Source organism: Xiphophorus hellerii, chromosome 20 (genome assembly GCF_003331165.1).
Source record: "Xiphophorus hellerii strain 12219 chromosome 20, Xiphophorus_hellerii-4.1, whole genome shotgun sequence".
In the NCBI taxonomy this organism is placed as follows: domain Eukaryota; kingdom Metazoa; phylum Chordata; class Actinopteri; order Cyprinodontiformes; family Poeciliidae; genus Xiphophorus; species Xiphophorus hellerii.
In genome coordinates this window covers 23,361,120-23,380,946 of record NC_045691.1, presented here as the reverse complement: position 1 = coordinate 23,380,946, position 19,827 = coordinate 23,361,120, and the positions used below count along the sequence as shown (strand labels likewise).

Sequence of the window (19,827 nt, the reverse complement as noted above, 5' to 3'; positions counted from 1 at the left end):
TTTTTCAGACTCGTGCGCTAGTTACAGAAAATGAAGTAGACCCAATTTATGTACATTTCTATAGGTAGTCTCGCGAGATATTGAAATATTGAACTATTTACAGCTAAATTCAGTAAATTGCAATATTACTGAAAAGTTAATTAATTAACTAACTAAATTAAATAAATTAACTACATTCACCAAGTGAAACACATCATATAGACAAGATATACTTTGAATACCTAGTGTTACTTACAATTCACAGAAAAGATACTTTAGAAGCCTACCTCTCGGTTTAAATTCAAAAACAAAAATACTTTATTGATATCAAAGGAAAATAAAATTTCCTAGGGTATAGTACTTAAAAAAACCTTTACACAATGCTAATTCCATTAGAAAAGAAATTGAATGAATAACACTAAAGCCAATTTTGATTTATTTATTGCTAAAATACATTAAAAACACTGCACATAAGCCAAAACAACAAAAAACAAACTCCTCAATTATTTATGTAAACTGCAGAGATCTTACAATCTTGCACAAGAATCATAATCTCAATCCCACATATTTATATTCCAGATGATTTTGCTTTATCCGTTTCTTTTTCTTACTGATTTCTTTTTACAGATGACAATATGATTCTTCATCACTGTGGTGGCAGTATATCTGGGCCCTGAGAATGTGGCACAAAAGAATCTGATAATAACAGAGGTAGCTTAGCTATGATATGTGGCCCAAGTGTACCAGAGTGGCCTGGTCATCTTTGGCCACAAGTCAAAGCTGCAACTTTGGGTAAGACTGAGCAGTCAGAGCTCCAGTTAATTTACACAAAATGTTTTGGTACCATATTTATGCTATGTACATATGGTGCCATTTCACCTTCATCTGACAAAAAACATTATCACCAATTTGCTGAAAAATTGTTTCCAATAAGATAAAAAAAGGTGTAAACACCATGTGCATATAAACAGGTTGTTGAAATTGATGAAAGATCAGTTGTGAAAGCAGCCCTAAGACTTTTCTATCAGTCTTAGAAAAGCTACTAAAAAAAAAGCTTTGTTTTGTGGATAAATTTACCTAGCTCCTGTGTGCTGATTTTGAAAACTTCTATTTATGAGCAAATTGTGACTCTGCCTTTGGGGTGTCCTGACATCATCCTATAGGCGAAGTGCACGGCTTCACTCAGATTGGCCTTAAAGGTGTAGATATGTGTCTTCCCACTGGTGGGGCTGATGTTGTAGAAGCTCAACCTGTGTGTCTTGAAGCTCAGCTTGACCTCAAGCCTGCGTGACACTGTGGTTTTCTTTAGTGGCACGCTGTGACCTTGCTCAAAAGCGGTTAGCAAGTTATCAAACCACATCAGACACCAGGAGCTCTGGCTGCTTTCCAGGGCGGATGGCAGCCCACTGCGTGGCAGCTTCCCACTGTAGCACATGCCGATGATCCATGGAGAACCTTCGAGCTCCACCTCCCAGCAGTGTTCGCCTTCTGAGAAGCTTTGTGCACTGAGTACCTGGTAAAAGCTGGTGAACCTCTGCGGTGAGGACGTGTAGGACCGCTTCACGGTGCTGAATGTTACCGTTTTCAGATCCTCTGACAGAATGAGATTAGGGTGAACTGTTTCTGGGTCAAAGGTCAGCTCTGAAGGGTTGAAGGTGTTTCGAAGGGAGCGCTGAGTCTCTCCAAGTTGTTCCTTCAGGACAGTGTTCATGTTTTCCAGTCTGGGACAGGCATATGCAAAGTTGACCTTTGTTTCAACAAAGTCTTCGTCCTCTCTCAGTGGTTTTTCTAGCACCTCTACAATGTTTGCATTTAGACTTTGAAGCTCATCACTAAATGCTTTTTCATCCTCTTCAGTCAGTAGGGATTCAGCTGTAAGCACAGTGTGCCTCAGCTGTTTCGCCAGCTCAGACGCTTGACCGACTCGAGCGCGGATGCTTTCTTCACCTGGGCCTAACTCCTTCTCGACCATCTGCATCACCTGGTCACTATAGCTCTGCAGGGAGTCCTTCATCTGCCCCAGCAGCTTCGATATTTTCTCTCTCAACTGAGAATTAGAAGTTGTCACCTGAAGCTCCCATTCCTTCTCTTTCATCAGAACACCTTCTGCAATCTCTAGTCTGATGTGTAACTCTGTGACTTGAGATGCCAGTTTAAACTTGGGCTCATCCATTTCCATTTTGCCTTTGCTGCTGATTTTTGCTTGCATCGGATTACAGAGAGTGCCTCTGAATCCAGAGCCAGTCTCACAACCTCTGTTTGTCTCGTTTTCTTCTCCATAGAATTGACTTTGTCCATCTGACTGATCCAAAGCAGAATTACACATACTCTTGGATGTTACATGGATGACAGCAGGAAGATCTGCAGGGGCAAAACCTTTCTCAGCAGTGTCTTTGTAGGTCTCTATGAATTTGGAAATTTTTACGTTTTTCATAAGAGCAGTGGTTCCCTGGTACTCAGCCTGACACTCTGGGCACCTGTGTTGGTCAAGGCCTTCTTCCATGTTCTTAAGGCAGAGAAAGCAATAGGTGTGACCACAGGGAAGGGAAATGGGCTCAGAGAACAGCTGCAGGCATATGGGACATGTGAGCTTATCTGCAGAAAAGCTTGCTCCATCAGACACAGACATGATGGTGGGGACAGGAAACCTTCAGAGAAATACAAAGTTTAAATCAAACACATGCCTATATGTAAATGGAAATCTAAATTTCATGACAGAAGATAAAAAAAAAGTATTTACACATTCACTGACAAAAAAGATAATTACCTATATAAGGAAGCAGAAGGAATATTGTGATATGGGTGAAATCTGCTACTCACGACCAAAGATGTACAAGTGATTGATTTGGTCTGCAAGGAGCTGGCACATCTAGAACAGAGAAGGTATGACAAGTTCAGTTTTGTATTATAGGCATTTACCCAACAGTCAGTCAAAGTTTAATTAAAGGTCACCCGACATGGCAGACGCCCTACAGATTCAAAAGACAACATTAACAGCACTAGATTTAGTTTGATGGAATTCACTCAATGGTTATGCACAACTCCTTTTGATCTAAATGGACATATGCGTGAGGGGGATACAGATGTCACACAAGCTGGACGTCGGAACCAAGCTGTACTTGAGGACACATGAGGTAATTTCACTACATATTGTAAAGAGTGATACGTCTTCTAAACAAATGTATCTCCAAAGTTTCAGTCCCAAAAAACTGTTGAGATGTCCAAAATCACAGGTGTTGTATAATTTCTTCCAGCTGAACAAGGAGAAAACCTTGACATTTTTATTATGTTCTGAATGAGTTGGTTTCCCAAGTTCAAAAAATCTTACGTCTTTCGGCATACATAACGACTTATGTTATGTATTCCTCTGGTGATTAGCATTTTGGAGCTTATTGAAAATGTGAAGTTTTTGACTATATTTTACATGCCATTCCTTTACGGCTCTCTCTGGCAGCTTGTTCCAGACAGAAAACAGTTCAAAGTTCTGGACTGATGACACACGACTATGTTTCTGCCCTTCTTCAGCCAGAATCCACTAGAATTCTGGGAAAGATAAGTCCTGTCTGATCAGGGCTTGTTATCCCCTAAATCAATACAAAACAGACCCTTTGCAGCTGTCGTCTCTACACTTAGGCCTTTCATTTACATTTTATAGTCTCTTGGATTTGTTCAAGAAGCAACCATTTAGACTAACATTATGAGAAGGCATTACATCTTAATTGATTTTACATGATTGTAGATTACATTTTACTACTTTTAGTTGACAAATTTAGCTTTTTACCTTCAATGCTATTTCTGTATTTTGGACACATGATCATGTTTATGTTAAAAGGCATCCTATCAACACAGTTTATTTACTTTGTGTCTGGTGACCTTTACTCCCTCTGACTAACTCGATTAATTGTGAAATATTGCTCGACTCGATGTTGCTTATGCTCTCTAGTGCTATTCTAGATGCGTCAGCTCTTTAGAGCTGTTTTACACTCTCTAGCTAAGTCTTCTGTATTTATTTATTTATAGGCAAACTTTATATAACTTCTTTTAAAAATGGGAAACTGTCTCCTGGATGTTTTTTTTAAGTGCGTCTATTGCCAAATTAACTCAAATTTAAAGATGAGAATTTTATGTTTTCTAAAGTAAACACCGTCGTGCACACAAGTCATGGTGACTGATAAAACATGACTAAGCACAAAAGCAATAGCCCCAGTAAAGTTGCTCGAATTAAAAGGACAGTGTGTGTAGGCTGTATTAAATGTGACTTACTATGGAGGGAAATTGCAGCAGTAACCAAATGTGTCTTTACATATTTCAAATTGACACGTTGTTTATTTTACAGGGCGGGTTTCGCTTAAGTTTCGATTTCCGGGGAACAGGAATAACCCAAACGACACAAGTTTCTTCGACGCGTTGAACCAGTCCTGCTGCAAAGAACTGTTCAGCTTTAGCAAGTAGCGGTATTATGGCTATCGGCGCTGAATCAACAGCTAGATATAATCTTGAAGAGAAATAATTATACAAAACAGGGGTTTAAACGTACCTGCTGGCACTTTTGTCTTTGATCCCGCGTCTTCCTCATCAAGTTAAAAACAAGCGAGACCCACTGACGCGTTTATGACTGCGCCAGTCATAAACACCTTCATCGTCTCCGGATCCGTCAGGTGCAGCATGTTGCAGCACGACATGCGGCTAAAATGACTTCATTTTATATTAGCGCAATCTTATTTATTTGGCTTACCTTTTTTTCCCCCTTCCGTGTATGCTATTGTCAACTACTTGTACTACACTTGTATTTTTCAAGAATGCATTGAAGTGCAAACAGAGTGAAGAACTGCATCACTGTTTGCCCAAACTCAAAATGAAGGGCTATTTTCGCCCTTCATTTTGGGTCATTTTTAAATTGTTTGTACAAGTTGCACAAAAGATGTCCTTCATTTGTATCTTAGTGATGTTTATATCTGATACAGAAATACACGAACATCTGAAATAAACTAAATCTGAGACAGTGTAACAGATGTATCATTTATTAGCTACAACTGGGGCGATACTCAATTTAAATTTCTGCTTTAATTTTTCTTTTAATTTAGTTATTTACATATACATCTTAGAAAGATGGCTACCTGGGACCTCTGTTTCCTTTGTTTGACTAGACAACTCAAAACAATGCACCCAAAAACTGTTTTTCACTGTGAAGAGCTGTGTCTTCACTTTAAAAATTGCCATAAACTTGCTTTTCACAAATCGTACCATCATGGTGGTTTTGGATCTTTGTTGCTATGAAGTGTGATCAGACAAAATGTGAATTGCAAAATTAACAAAAGGAAGTAGGAAATATTAAAATAAATCTTTTGTCAAGTGTGGTTACCCACAAGAAAGACACTGTTGCTGTCAATGTTTTATTACATAAAAAACGTTTTTGAGTATAAAGTGCCGTGAAACAGCATGTGTGGTGAATTGGCGCTGTCTAAATAAGCAGATTTGAATTCAATTTGCATAAACAGACCTTTCCGGGCAAGGATACTGCTGCTTGTAAGATTGTATTGAAATCAACCAATTCTGAACTCATCAGAAACTTCTGGAAGAAAGCTTCAGGGAACCCGAAAAAAAGAAACACGTGCCCGAGAAATCTTCTAAAGAGCGTTCAACTAACATATCAGTTTACCACCAGTGCAGAGCTTAATCCTTAGACATAGCAATGTGTCACAATTCAAAAATAAAAATCAAGGAGCTCATGGATGAGAACTTTAAATATCAAATATCTAAAATTACCCAGATCTTATTCATATTGACCATTTGCATACATTTAGATGTTTCTCAACAAGATATTGAAACTAATGAAAGTGGTTTATTTTTGGATCAAAACTTTAAATATTTAGGTTCATTAAAAAAAAGACCCAGATCCTATTCCTATTTACCCTTCACATATATTCAGATGTGTTTGCCAACAAGTCATTCAAACTACTTAAAGTGGTTCGTTTTTAACTTTTATGTCCCATAGAAACAGCTGATACAAAGATCTAACACCAGTAAAGATGAAACATTTCTGAAACAAAATACATCTGTTCATCTTAAAACCTTTGACCACTATGGTATTTGCAATAAATGCATTAAAAAACACAAGGACACTCAGTAACAGGCTCCCCCAAATACAGCAAGAATACCATCTCCACTTCAATAAAACAAAGTCTTGATTGAAAACATTTGCATATTATGATCAGCAACAAAAAAACATGTTTATAAGAGGTTTTATTGCAAATAAAATGTATTTACTCTAAAAACACAAGTACACAACTACAATGTGCACAACATAGATTGTTTAAAATTCTTTCACATTTTTGTACATTTGATTTACAGAAAAACTACTCAATTTCAGATCAGCTGGACAAGAAAATATGCAAAATAATAAATATGCATGACATTACCGTTAAGAGTTCACAGCCAAAACTCACATCTGCAGTGGAACTCAATGTTGGTCTTAAATCTGATGCTCGTTTGTGTAGTGTACATTTTATGCCATTACAAACTTGGTATGAGACAATGAAAAAATTGTGACCAGCATAGCTTCACGATAATCAGATTAAATGGTCCTTCTGCATGACATAAAATTCTAATGGTGCGTGACCTTTAGTCTTGGACGAGTTTAAAATATAGCTTTTCGTCCAAAGGATTTTGTTCTCTCCAGTAAAGTGCAAATTCAAAGCTGTAACCGATAATCACAAACTGACTCATAAACTCAATGAGATCAAACAGATCTTATAATTAAGATTAATTTGATATGCATATTTAAGCAGTTTTTGGTTTCTTGGTAGAATGAGATATAAAACTCCATATGCTATAGAGTCCAATGAATTCACACACACACACACAGATGGGGTGTGCATGTCAAGGTTAATGTGATCACACCTTCTCTAGGTTCAAGTAAGGCAAATTATCTTTGAGTCATTCTTACAATTTAAAAAACACACCAAGTAATGCCTAAAGACGAGTTCTTCTCTGTCAGTTTTAATACGATTCATCAGGTAATAGGTTAAATAAGATTTATACTTATGAAAACATGTAGTAACAGGAAACAAACCTTGAAAAACTAAAAATGCTTAAGATACTAATTATTCAGTCGCTTCGACTCGAATAGTTTAATTGGGATCTATCTGAGTGTAGTATTAAAAATCAACAACTACTTCTTTATGTTCTTATCAAAGGTGGTTGTCCTGAGAAAATCAGAGAATTTATGTCTATTTTGCGTGCATGTTGGGCTTAGACACACATTGGAAGTTGGTCTATGTCAGTATGCTAATGTCCACTTCGGGCAGAGGCTCCTTCCAGTAAGAGAAGCTACTATATTCAGGACAGACTAAAATTGCAGCGTTATTGGTCTCAGCAGCGGCCATGGGGAAGAAATGCTCAACCAGTCCACTCAGGTGGTTATACCTGCAGAAAAAATACAATCAGGAGGTTAGAAATCTGACTAATCTGCATGAACGTATGACGGCAAGTTACAAAAAATTATTATTTCCATTTAATTGCTTAGTTTTTACTTACGAAGACTTGCTGCCTTTAGATAGTTCTTGGATAAGCTCTCCTTTTGGGTTGACTGTAAATATTTTACTCTCAGTCACTCCCACCTGCTTATAGGCAAAAACATCCTGCAAAAAGCATTAGAGATAAGCTTTATTGCAGAAGTTAACATAACTTTAATCTTATTTCTTTACCAGAAAAAAGTTTTAACAAGTAAACCTAATTTTAGCTACCATTTTTCAAAATATGCAAGATTGTGTTCAACAACGTGATTAAATGTAAACCACTCAACCACAGTTCCTCTTGTCCTAAGAGGTATGGATATTATGCAAGATTTGGAGTCGGTCTTCAGTATTGCTTACATTCGTCCTGTTGCCAAAAGCCGCGTAGAAAGGTTGTTTGTGTGATCCGAACAAGTCCCTGATGTCACTAAGACAGGCGACCTTAAAAACCTCTGGCTTCTTCTCAATCACCTCCCTGCAAGAGTTGATGTCAACAGTCATCCATCGTAAAGACTTTCTTGAGTTAAGTAGATAATATATATGCAATATTTGGTGAAGTTTTTTGAAAAACATGAAAATAATGACTTTGGCTATTATTTTAAGAGGGTGTCGATATACTGTTATAAATTTGGTCTCGAATAGGAATACAGACCATCCTGCCAGGATTTGAGCTACTGTTACCTGTGTAGTGCTGAAAAGAGGCTGCTGGGAGCCAGCAGTACAGGGCCTTTAGGAAGAACAGTGCCTTGCTCGTTGACCCACTGCAAGTAGTCTTTGGTAATACCAGCCATGCCGATAGCCCTCGCTGAGCAGTACAGGAACTTGTATCCATTTCTGCAAAGAAATGAGCAACCAAAACTGCGATTCACAAAATTAATTATTACATTTGATCAAAAATACACAATGTATCATGTATTTTCAATTGTTCAAATAGCAGGACGCACAACAAAAAGTCAAGATAATCCAACAGGTTGAGTTCCATTGATGCGCTCATGTGTCATCTACAAAGGAACAGCATTTCACATACTTGTGTATTTTGTGATAAAGTTTGGCAATTCCCTTGTGTGTCCAATCTTTTCCAAACTGAGGTAGGATATGACCAAGCGCATCAGACCTAGAAGAGACAGAGTGGAGCTTATAACAGAAGAGAAAAACATTTTGTCATAAAAAAAAAAGAACAAAATAGACAAGGATTACGATAAGGTCGCAAATTCTAAAGGACATTTTCATTCATATTTGAGGTTAATTTCAACACTTATGTCAATAGCCGTAGAAAGGCATGATGCATGTTCAAAAATGTGATGAGAATGACACAAAAGTTATAGTGTTTGTTTAATGGGATTAAGGATGTGGGATTCTGTGTTCTTTTGAGTGAAGATGGGTTGTTATTGTTACTTTGGTCATGATGTTACCATCTTATTTCATTTTGTTTCCATATTTAAGGATCAACGGACTGGAGATGAAAATTCCACACCAGTGGACAAATATTTATTAACTAAAATAACAAAAAAGTAGAGAGGTTGCCAGCAGCCGGAGCCACTTCAAGCATTCACTAAGTATGGTATGAGATCCTTTAATAATGTAGACAGAGCGTCTGCACAGTGTCACGTAAGATTTAGTAGTGATATTACTATACAGCATTTCTGCAGAATATAAGGCATCTCAGATACATTGATGCTGTAGAATTTTTACAATATGTTCAAATAAATCTTTGGTAGCCTGGCTTGTCTAGAGGTCACATTTCATTTGTTACAGAATCAGAGATCTAGGAAGGTGATGCTTACCTATGGAAACTTATCTTTCTACAGAATAAAAACACAAAGCAATATTGATGAGGTTTATAGCAAGAAACCGTGTTTAACTTGGCCTACTTGGTGATTGTTCCATCAATGTCTGATATGATGACCCGATCGTTCCAGTTCCACAGGTAGATAGCAGCTTCACAGCGACAGGTGCCCTGATATTGTGTGGTAACACTGAATACCACTTTATTGGCTCCATCACGCAGATTTAGACTCTCCTGGCAGAGAAGAGCAGACAGAAACACATCATAGCACAAAAAGACCTTATTTAAATATGTTTGATGTTTTCAGGCAAAGAGTCAGGGTTGTCCTACTATCTCCTTGGAAGTGAGACGTAGTGATTTGCGGTACATGTGGCTGAAGGACTGAGTCATGGACATGGCTTCTGAAAAAAGACTGGAAGCATTGTCAGCTTTTTGTGTGGCTCTGAGAAAACAACAAAGGAAAGTCACAGTTTGTGTTCATCCGCCCCTAAAAACATACAGAGATGAAAACGTCTTTTTCACAGCAGCAACTTACAGTGTGTACCTTGCAAATAAGTTAACATTTGCAACTGTACAGTGCCTTGGCATTCAAACACATTTAACATTTCCACCATTTTATTCAAACACAATTTTCATGTATTTGTCATTATGTATGTAATTTCGTTGCAAAAATATCCCACTATTACATTTTCCTTTTCAGATAAAATCCAAATAAAATACATAGTAATGTGAAAAAGTGAAAAAGTTAAAGAGATATGGATGAAATTAGACGACGCCCCCACAACACTGAAGATTTTTGGGTGTGTGAACAACTAAAGTAGCCAGTAAAGATTAACATAAACATGCAAGGAATCCTCGTTAGGGTTTCCCACCGCTACCAACGTCATGCGGTAGTGAAACAGATGTGCAACAGCAGGACTATCTAGAACAGCACCAGCTGGAACACGGGACGCAAGGCTTCCTGGAGAAGGATTATTTAATCACTTGGTAATGAGGTGACTTACTGGGCTGAGGAGGAAACACTTGCCAGTTGCTCCTCCTTTAATTGTTTTTGCTGAAGAGAAAAGAGCAGTCAGCATTCATCACCATTATGTCTGATATGAAAAATATACTCCAACTAGAAAAGACACACCTTTTCATGATTAACTGTGTAGTCAGTGCAGGCTAATATATAACATTTCTTCCCATTATCCATCACACAAGCATATATATATATATACATGAAGACCTGAGCAACTACCTTGTTGTTGTCCATTTCTCTGCGTCTCCATGAGAACCACCAGCGACCAGGCTTTTTGGACATCTTGTCCTTCACCAGCTGCTCTACTGTACTCTTATGTATGAGACATAGAAAGAAAATTATTCCTTCTTTCTGCCACCATTTTTATTGCGCAGGTTTTTATAAAATTTTAAGATATTCTATAACTTTGCTTAAAATTAAAAAGCACAACAAAGGTGTATTTAATGTTTGAATTTATAATACATTTTTAAGACTTTAGTGGTCAGGTTTCAAAAAATAAAATACCATTGGTAGGTGTTTTTGGAATGCTGTCATGGACAGGATCATTGGAGCAGCCACTCCCCAATTGTAATAGCTGCAAAAAGTGTAAAAGAGCTGATAAGCAACAACCGAAAAAAGGACTTTAGTCTGGAAACTGATACACTTTTAAAAACTGTGTAATTATTTATTTCACTCACTTAGAATTTATGCAGATGACTAGACTTGGATCCTCAATGATTCCTGGATTGTTGATAAAATCCTGATATGTCACAAGGTGCTCTGTGAACTTTTCTGAAGCAAAATGAAAAACAAACATACAAAAAAAATAAAATGGAGTCATTCTCCACTGTGTGAGCAGAGCTAACAACCCGACACTGGATCAGTCACTCCTACCTTTGGTAATCTGGCTGGTGTCTCCTACTTTCCCACAAAGGGACATACTGACGTCCATGACGTACGATGTAGAATCAGACAGATACTCTGTTCCACTGTCCACTGCTCCAATGTCCACAGACTGAGGCGACTGGCTACCTGAGCCCTGTTCAGCATACTGAGTTAACGCTCCCTCTGCCTCCCTGTGGTCAGGCAACAGTGAGTAATTTAGGTTCAGCGTTTGCTATTAATGCAAGTTACTGTATCAGAATTACTAGCTTGTTACATAGTTCTAACACTGATGAGTTAAAATAAGCTTTAAGATACAGTACTCCATATCTTTGCTGTGTCACCCATACAGTTAATGGCAAATTATAAATATATCTTCTCATAGCTTTATTGTCTTTATTGCATACAAATTTGCAAAAAAGGTCTGAAATAAGTTTTTGCCAAAAGTGATTTTTTTAACAAAATTATCCTCAGAAAGAGGTACGGTAGTAATTTATTTATTTTTTTGGCAAAATCACTTTAGGTAAAAATGACTTAGGCCATTATTTTAGGAAGGTGGCAAAATATCATTTTTCTGTACAGAAAATATGTAGCAATTCAAGGTTGGAATGTGACAAAATATGTCTAGTGTGTCAGAAAACATCTTACGCTTTGGGGAAATAAAGCTCCGCCACCTCTGGGTCCAGAGTGGTCAGGTCATCCAGGTAAATATCCGACGAGCCTCCATGATGATTCTGTTTACCTACGACACAGTCACACAGCACCGTGAGGAACAAATCCACCTCATGCATAAACAGGCTTGTGACTTTAACCTAAAGAATTAACTTAATCGCTCAAATGCTTCACTTTTTTTCTCGTCCTGTTGTTCCAGCTTGGAGGATGCTTCGGAGGATTTCGCCACGTCATTCCCAGTGTCCGTGTCGGCAGCTTGTGATGCAGTAGCTGAGCTTTCAGGTGATTCATCAGTTGCTCTGAGTGTGGTATTATCATCTTCTCCACCAGCGCTGGGCACTAATCCTCTGTCAGGAGCAGAATATGTAGAATCTGATTCTCTCTGCTCAGATGAGACACTCTCTTGTCCTCGACTATCCTGGCTTGATTCTTGGAGTGTGCATTCTGCCATCTTTTTTGTCAGCTCTTCTGTTTTGCTCAAAGTTCCATTTTCAGAAACTCTTTCAGCTACAGAACTAACTTTTTCAGCACTTTCTTGGCTTTTGTCGACACAAATGCCAATACTCTCAGAAGAAGAGTCTTTTTCCTCCTTCTCTTCCACCGTACATTCAGAATCTACGTCAACGGAAGAAACACATGACATGAAATGGTCGCTGTGGTAGGAAAGTGCATCGTGAACGTTGTTCTTCGTAGATAAAGAGCTGGCTTGCTGAGAGCTGCTGTCTAAACAAAATGAGCCCGCCATCGGCTGTGGCTTCACGCAGCTGATCACGGAAGGTGTGACCTCGTAGTCAAGGTCAAAGGAATCCTGTCTCTCAATGGGGAAGAAGTGAGTTGAGGCCTTCAGCTCTCCTGGTGTATTCTCTGGGTCACAGGGCTGCGAAAAACAGGACAACCGCATGTCAGCAGGTTGAACTCCAACCGCAGCACAGGTCTGGCGTAAATGTGCAGCTCTGTCTGTGTTGGTGTGTTTCACCGTGGGAAATCCTCCCCAGTTCCACTGCATTTGGGGCTCAGACAAATCCTGGGCTTCATCCAGAACCTCAGAGTCGATTTTAGGAGAATCCGGCCGACTCAAGAAAACACTGGCAAACACACAGGAGATTCTCAAAACTAAAGAACGAACAAGAATGTTTGTTTAACAGAACGCAAGAAGCTTTTCTCACCTCTCTGAGAGCTCTTCGTCTGAACGTGGATGAGTGTCTCTGTTCTGTGTTTCCCCCAGTTCCTCGTTTGGCTCCTCAGACAGTGAGTAGTACACTGATTTACTAACAAGTAAAATGGAAAACATTAAAGATTTAACAACTTTGTTCACCTCAATCTGGGATTAAAGTCAATGTTAAACCCTGGTTCCCATACACTGAACTCCAATTTTCTTTAACTGAAACAGCATAGCTACAATCGGGTTAAAACTCATGGCCACAACTTTCCACCAATAAATAAAGAATTATTCAAAACTTCATAATGAGCTGTTTGAGCAGGGTTGTCCAAAGAAAGCTTCTTGTCTTTAAGGCAAACATGCAAGCCCCTTCTTAAGTTTTGTCTCTACAATAAATTACATTTTTTCCAACTTAAATTCGATTACTTTGTTTATTTAAAATAACGTAGTTTTAATTTGAGCAGCACTGTGAAGAGTTTCACTCAGTCCAATTCAACAACATCTGTACGTTTCACTGTCTGACCTGGTCAGCAGTGGTTGAGATGAAAGACTCTCCCACTGAGCAGCGTCAGAGTCTCTCATGCTCTCCTCCTCTTTGTCTCTTTCTTCTGACGAGGAGTTGGCTTCGTCCCTCTGCTGATTATCATAACGCACGTGCTTCCGCCACCGCTTCTTCTTGCGGGCTCCGGACCCCTCGGCGATCACATCCGTCTCCTCAGGGACCTCAAGAGGAATTGGGGAGGTGCACAGAAAGGCTGGGACCTAACAAGAAGAGAAGTAGAAAAAAAAAAAACATCTTTATTTGACATCATGAAAGTGTGATTTAGCTAAAGCAGTCTCTGACGTCGTTCAGCTTACGTCCATGTTTTCTTCTTCCTCCACAAAGAAAGCCTCGCCATTATCTCCAAGCTTCATATGCAGGTCGACCGATTCTCCATTTATCTCGATGTCGACCTAAAAATGACAACATACGGTTCAACGGGAGATGACAGAGTATTTAGGCAGAGAATAAGGCATAAAAAAATTTACTCACAATTTTCTCTTTGGAGCGCAACACGCCGAGCTTCCCGAACCGGATGTGAAACGGCGAGCATTGGTAAGACCCATCAGGCTGCCGCACCACGATGACATCGATCCCTCCGGTCAGGGTGGCCGGGTTCAGGCCGCGGTACAGCTCCTTCACTGTGACAAACACGGTCTCTGCTAGCTGGCCCACAATGTTCATGGTTTGTGACTACACACAAAAAAAAGATAGAAAAAAAACAAGAAGCGGGAGCTTTTAGGCAGAGCAGAGTGCAATGACAAAGCAAGAAACTGTTTTTGCTCTACTCTTTGGTAAATATTGCAGTCTGTACCTGGTTAGCTGTGTTTCTGTTTGCTTAATCACACAAGTAGAAAAAAAAAATACCAGCAAGAAAGTTCCAACCTGCAGAGTTCATTCAAAACAGCACAATGTCCTGCAAGCTGGTTTTTCTATTGTTTTGTGTAAGCCTTATTGACCTTTGCATCAGGTCTTTGACTATGATTAATGGGCTGAAGGTCAGCAAACGCGTGTTAAGATCGGATCTTAACACGTGTTAAGATGCGATCCTGTGAAAAGATGCAATTGTTTGTCTTTGCAAGACAATAGAATCTGCTGACGTAATTTTCTTGGTCCATCAACTTGATTATGTAAAAGGGCTCACTAGGCGGGGTTCTAGTGTACACAAACACATGGGTCAGTTTTAAAGATGTGAAAACAACATGTTGGTGAAATTCAAAAATAATTGTCATTACATTGGCTTTTCTCACCAAACACGGCAAACGAATCCAACTGTTACCAGCTTCAAAAAGACAAAGCAGAACTTGACTTTTGACCGCTTTCAAGCTCACCTTGAAGGTGGACAGTCCACTTTCAAGTGACAGTCCATTGCTAGACTGTCAATTTAGCTTTCAAGCTATTTAAAGCCAAGCATGAAGTTAGGCTTCCTAGATGCAATAATTTCAGGGGGGTGTCTAAACTCTTGATCATGAAAAGTAATCCCTGAGTGGAGCAAAGTTGGTTTTGGAAATCACACAGTTAAAATAAGGATCTACACATGAAGATTATTGATTGAGTAATTCTTGACAAGCTAATAGCTAATACAAAATACTAATCATCATAATAATTTCCTATGGTTTTTTAAATAAAGCAACCTTGTCTTAAAGTCACTGTTTTTACTTCTTGTAGGCTTTAAAGAGAAATCTGTAATAACTGAAACAGTACTTACAAAAACATGAGATCAGAGATTATTTCCACTGATGTGGAGCAGATCCTGAGTCTAAATCTTACCCAGAGAGAAGGATGCAAATGTTCCCTCTCAATCCAGCCAGGTTGCCCTGACCGCCTCTCCGCCATCAGCTTTTCCCCCACTTTATGAACTCACAAACTGTCTCAGGAAATTTTGCCACCATGTTCATCTGAGGATCCTCAGAACGTTTTTTCTCATTCTGCTCCACTGCCTCGCAAAGCTGATGAGCGTGTCTCTGTGAATGTCGGCCTACATATTGGTAGGTCGGACAACTTAAAGACGAAGTTCTAAAAGTCCGCAGAGCTGAGCTACACCGGATCATAAGAGATGACAATGCTCTACGCTTCTCTGTTCTGTGGTAAACATACACATATACAGTGATCTATGAGAGAGTCCTAGTATATTTATACACACACTCTGATGCTTCCTCTATCTCACATAGCACACACACACACACGCACACCCCCACGCCCATACACACGCACGCACACACACACAGTCGCCTCACATGACAGCTAGACCAGCAGTTTCTGAAAGCCTCTGATGAGCTTTTCAAACACGCTCACACGTAGACCACACACATTCTGGTCGCAGCCACAGCTCTCTGGGCCGTCAAAGGCCAGGGGGACTCTCCAGCAGATCTGCTGTCTCACAGAAAGGGCTTCACATTAGGATGGATATCTCTGCCCAAGCTGCCTAGAGACGTCGACAGAAAGGTAGGCCTCTGAGGAAAACAACAGCAGATGAGGAGATGAGGCTGTAACACACAACCGCAACTCTGGCCGATCACGTGGCTGTGCAATAGAAACACAACTACATGTTTGGCTCACCACCTCATTCATCATAAATAACTTAAAGTGATAGCTGATTGTTATAACTAGGTCGGCTGTGGTGTACTGTGAAAACAATAAAAGAAACCCCCCTGCAGCGTGAACAACAGTCACAGTTATGAATCCAATATTGCTTTCGTATGATTCTGTCGGGAATTTTCCAGAAGGCTCGTTCACTTGAGCTTTTTATTCACTTCTCAGAGGAAATTAGATGGATACTGTATTGTAAAGCTGCAGCTATCAATCACTGTTTTACACTTCTTTTTTTCTGATTTACAGAGCCTTGCAAACATTTTCCTTTTTTTTCTTTCTTTTTTTTAGCATTTAGTCAAATTACAACCAAAATCTTCATTCTATTTTACTGGGATTTTGTGTAACAAACCAACATAAAGTACAGCATAACAATAAACTGAAAGGAGAATGATGCATGGTTTTCAAAGGTTTGTCCAATCGAAACAACTCTAAAAAGTCACAAAAGTTCAATGCAACCGATTGCTTTCAAAAGTCACTTAATAAGTAAAGAAATTGAATGCGTAATTTAATCTCAATATAAATACAGCTTGTCAGTGAAGACCTCAGATGTTTGTTTTTGAACAAACGGCATCATGACCAAGGAGCGCCTTGGTTGAAACATTGTTGAAATGTTTCTAGGGTACGAGTCATTTATTGTTCATACATGTTCACTTTAGGAACAGAGTCTCAACATTGTCTTGTGTTTTTACAAATGAACTACTTGGTTTAGTTTTAAAAACAAAAACAAAAACATAATCGCTGTCGATTAGAATAAGACAGTCATTGTTTCAACATAAAGTATAAATATTTTTGGGGATTATTGTATGATGCAATACATTATAGAGCATTAAAACAACACAGATTTTGTGACAATTTTCTGAAAAAAAAAAGTTCTCCCTAAAGCGTGGCAAAAGCAACACAGATGTTGCTTGGGGTGCCTTTTGCAATCCCCAAGAAACAATTATAACAATAAACAGTTAAAATACGAGCCCTTCTAAAGCATTAATCTCTCTAGTTTAAACACAAAATTCTCCAGACAAATACAAATTGGTGAATATTTTGAGAACTCCCAAAACAAACTAAACAGACAGTTGTGAACTAAGGACAAGCACTGGTGGCTACTCACTGTACTTACTTCTGAAATTAGAGCGCAGACCTGGAAATATCCTCAAATCTGTGGATGTTAGAAAACCACCGGGATATATAAATTGCTGTCCTCAGAGACAAGCTAACCACTCACTACCACCGACAATTTTCCTATTTACATTTACTGTCCAATTCCTGGTTGGACGGTACTGTGAGTGTGTGAACGTTTTAATGACATACAAAACTTCTGTAGTGAAAATATCAATTACCACAGCTACTACTGCTACATTTTTTGCCTAATAGTAGCGAGGTTGGAAAAAATGCCCATGGTTCCAACAGCAAACAACAAATATCAGGGAAGATTTCTAAATGTTGGAAAAACATGTACAAAAACTTTTATTCCCATATTAAACTGTAATACTCGATCACCTAAAAAGACACAATGAACATTTCCTTTCATTGATTATTGAACTGTGAACTAGTGCACTTAAGGTCAGATGCTTTACAATCCAGTTATTACTTTAGACTTAAGGATTGTGGGTGCCATGTTAGAGGTAGTAATACAACAAAAAATATGTTTCTTTTCTTAATACTCCATGAATATCTAATATCCACAATAGCCTAATGTTTTAAGATAAGATTTACTATCCTCACACAACCTGAAGTTAAAAACTCGAGTTTCCCACTGATTGGATTATCTGACTTCCTTTTTGTCTGCTCCCTCCCCGGAGAAACTATTATCTATTAAATCAATGACTCAATCTTATACAATTCATTTCGAATTCAAAAATACTTTAGTGAATCCGCTCAAATTGTAAATAATTTAATCAATAATTTAATTTAGAGACTACTACTATTTCAATTAATAACAAATATAATTTTCAAAAAATATAACGTAGCTAAAAAAAATTAATAAAAATAATAAAATAAAACAGAGACGCTTTCCCATTAGACGACAAAATGGGTCACTTTAAAGGTCACAACATACTTAATCTGAAGCCGAACGTCTAACGAAAGGGACTTTGGATGAAGTTCATGGGAGCCTTAAGATAAGGATGCAACAGAAAACTTAGCTTCCCTGAATGTTACATGTCTCACTCAGGCACTGAGTAACTTAACTACTGCACTCCACTTTACTCAAAACCTACAGAAGAATAAAAACAATACGTTCCCTTCAAGGAAGCGCTCCGCTTTCTCCCTGAACTTCCTTCAGTTCACTTCGATAAAAACAGAATTCCGAAAGAGATGAATCACCTCCATTTACTGCTTTTATGAAAAACTTGGGAGAGCGCGGTAGACAGGACAACAGCGAAACTTTACAAACCGACAAAACTCTTACAGTTCACTCGACTGTAGCACTCCACGTGTTTTACATCTGCCACACTTTTCAAACAACACTTTTTATTTTATTTTATCGGCGTTAAAAGACGAGAGAAAAGACAACTCACCTTTCGGGCTTCTCCTCACTCTGACAAAACGACCATCTTCCAACTGTACAGCGCATGCGCGTTCTCAAGTCAACCCCATCAGTAAGCCAATCAGAAACTCGAGTGTTAAAACTGTTCCGGCTTTAAATGTAAATAGTAAACAATACATGAAACAAGGTCTAACACACATCAAGAAACCTCTTCAGCTATTTCAAGAGACAAATAATACAAATAATCTTAATTTGTTGCATTTTCTTAATCTTTCCAAATATTCCATCTGCCTTTGCCTGTTAGTCAATGTCTAAGATCAACAGACAAATTCCAATATCACAACCTACCCTCTTTAATTAGGTAGGTAGGTGATGTGAAAATAGAATTGCCACCTTTCGTAATCATGAATTAGCTGTGATTAAGCACATTTTTCTTTTGTTTCATATCACTAAATATAACAAAACCTGTCTAACAAACAATAGGAGGGTTAAAAGATCTGAGAAGTCTAAACACCACACCTAATCTGAGGATGTTCAATAACAGACGAGTAAGAAAGTAATTGTTTCTATCACCCTAGAAAGGATTACTAACCCATTTATAAGGCTTTGGTGTGCAGTGAACCAAATGAAAGTCATAATCAACAAATACAGAAAACTTAAACATTGTGATCATTCCCATTGTTGCAATTGTTCTCACCAACCAGTTATTAGTTCTATGGGGGCGATTACTTAAAATAGGACCAGGCTGTGAAATTATTACCTCTTGTCATTTTAATTTAATATTAATCTGTTTGACCGTCTGGAACATTGAAGTACGGGGGGAATCAAAAGGTCAATACACCTAAAAAGAGTCAAATCTTTACGTTATCTTTTATTTAATTTTTCTTTCAGTGTAATACGATCGCCATACCATGGTTTAATGAATTTTAATTTGAAGACTAATGTTGCCCAGTAGATGGCGACACTGCACCACAGGTGAACATAATTTTAGCACGCGGGTGGACCTTGAACGTATTTCCCTTTTGTCTATTGTGCTGCAGTCTAATTCTGTATTTCTAAATACAAATATTGTGATTTAGATGATGCTCTATTAAAATATAAAACCGATTATTATTGCTGAGTTAACAACAGATCTAAAAAGGAAAGGTAACAACGATTTATTATTAGTTATACACTTAAGACACATTGCCATATACAAGTAAATGTTCATGTTTTAGACA

At 38.4% G+C, this 19,827-nt stretch overlaps 2 protein-coding genes across 5 annotated transcripts; both read right to left on the bottom strand.

Annotated features, from left to right (window-relative positions):
- Positions 1–403: 403 nt before the first annotated feature.
- On the bottom strand, positions 404–4,904 carry trim107 (tripartite motif containing 107). Of its 2 annotated transcripts, none has more exons than XM_032548937.1 (3): positions 4,517–4,904; positions 2,747–2,848; positions 404–2,627 (listed from the first exon to the last, which is right to left on the bottom strand). In XM_032548937.1, the coding sequence occupies exon 3, from the start codon at positions 2,606–2,608 to the stop codon at positions 1,091–1,093; it is 1,518 nt and encodes a 505-aa protein (XP_032404828.1). In that variant the 5' UTR covers positions 2,609–2,627; positions 2,747–2,848; positions 4,517–4,904; the 3' UTR covers positions 404–1,090. The 2 variants fall into 2 exon arrangements, with proteins under 2 accessions (XP_032404828.1, XP_032404827.1); XM_032548936.1 differs by having other exon boundaries at positions 2,800–2,848; positions 4,517–4,903.
- A 454-nt stretch (positions 4,905–5,358) lies between these two features.
- On the bottom strand, positions 5,359–18,724 carry LOC116710106 (phosphatidate phosphatase LPIN2). 3 transcript variants are annotated; one of them, XM_032548934.1, is made up of 20 exons: positions 18,639–18,724; positions 14,026–14,226; positions 13,851–13,946; positions 13,516–13,754; positions 13,000–13,101; positions 12,810–12,918; positions 12,008–12,710; positions 11,810–11,903; positions 11,174–11,355; positions 10,978–11,071; positions 10,805–10,874; positions 10,520–10,612; positions 10,284–10,333; positions 9,610–9,721; positions 9,365–9,513; positions 8,521–8,607; positions 8,175–8,327; positions 7,854–7,968; positions 7,516–7,619; positions 5,359–7,404 (listed from the first exon to the last, which is right to left on the bottom strand). In XM_032548934.1, the coding sequence occupies exons 2-20, from the start codon at positions 14,215–14,217 to the stop codon at positions 7,254–7,256; spliced, it is 2,895 nt and encodes a 964-aa protein (XP_032404825.1). In that variant the 5' UTR covers positions 14,218–14,226; positions 18,639–18,724; the 3' UTR covers positions 5,359–7,253. The 3 variants fall into 3 exon arrangements, with proteins under 3 accessions (XP_032404825.1, XP_032404826.1, XP_032404824.1); XM_032548935.1 differs by having other exon boundaries at positions 9,610–9,709; XM_032548933.1 differs by having other exon boundaries at positions 12,008–12,918.
- Between the last annotated feature and the right edge of the window lie 1,103 nt (positions 18,725–19,827).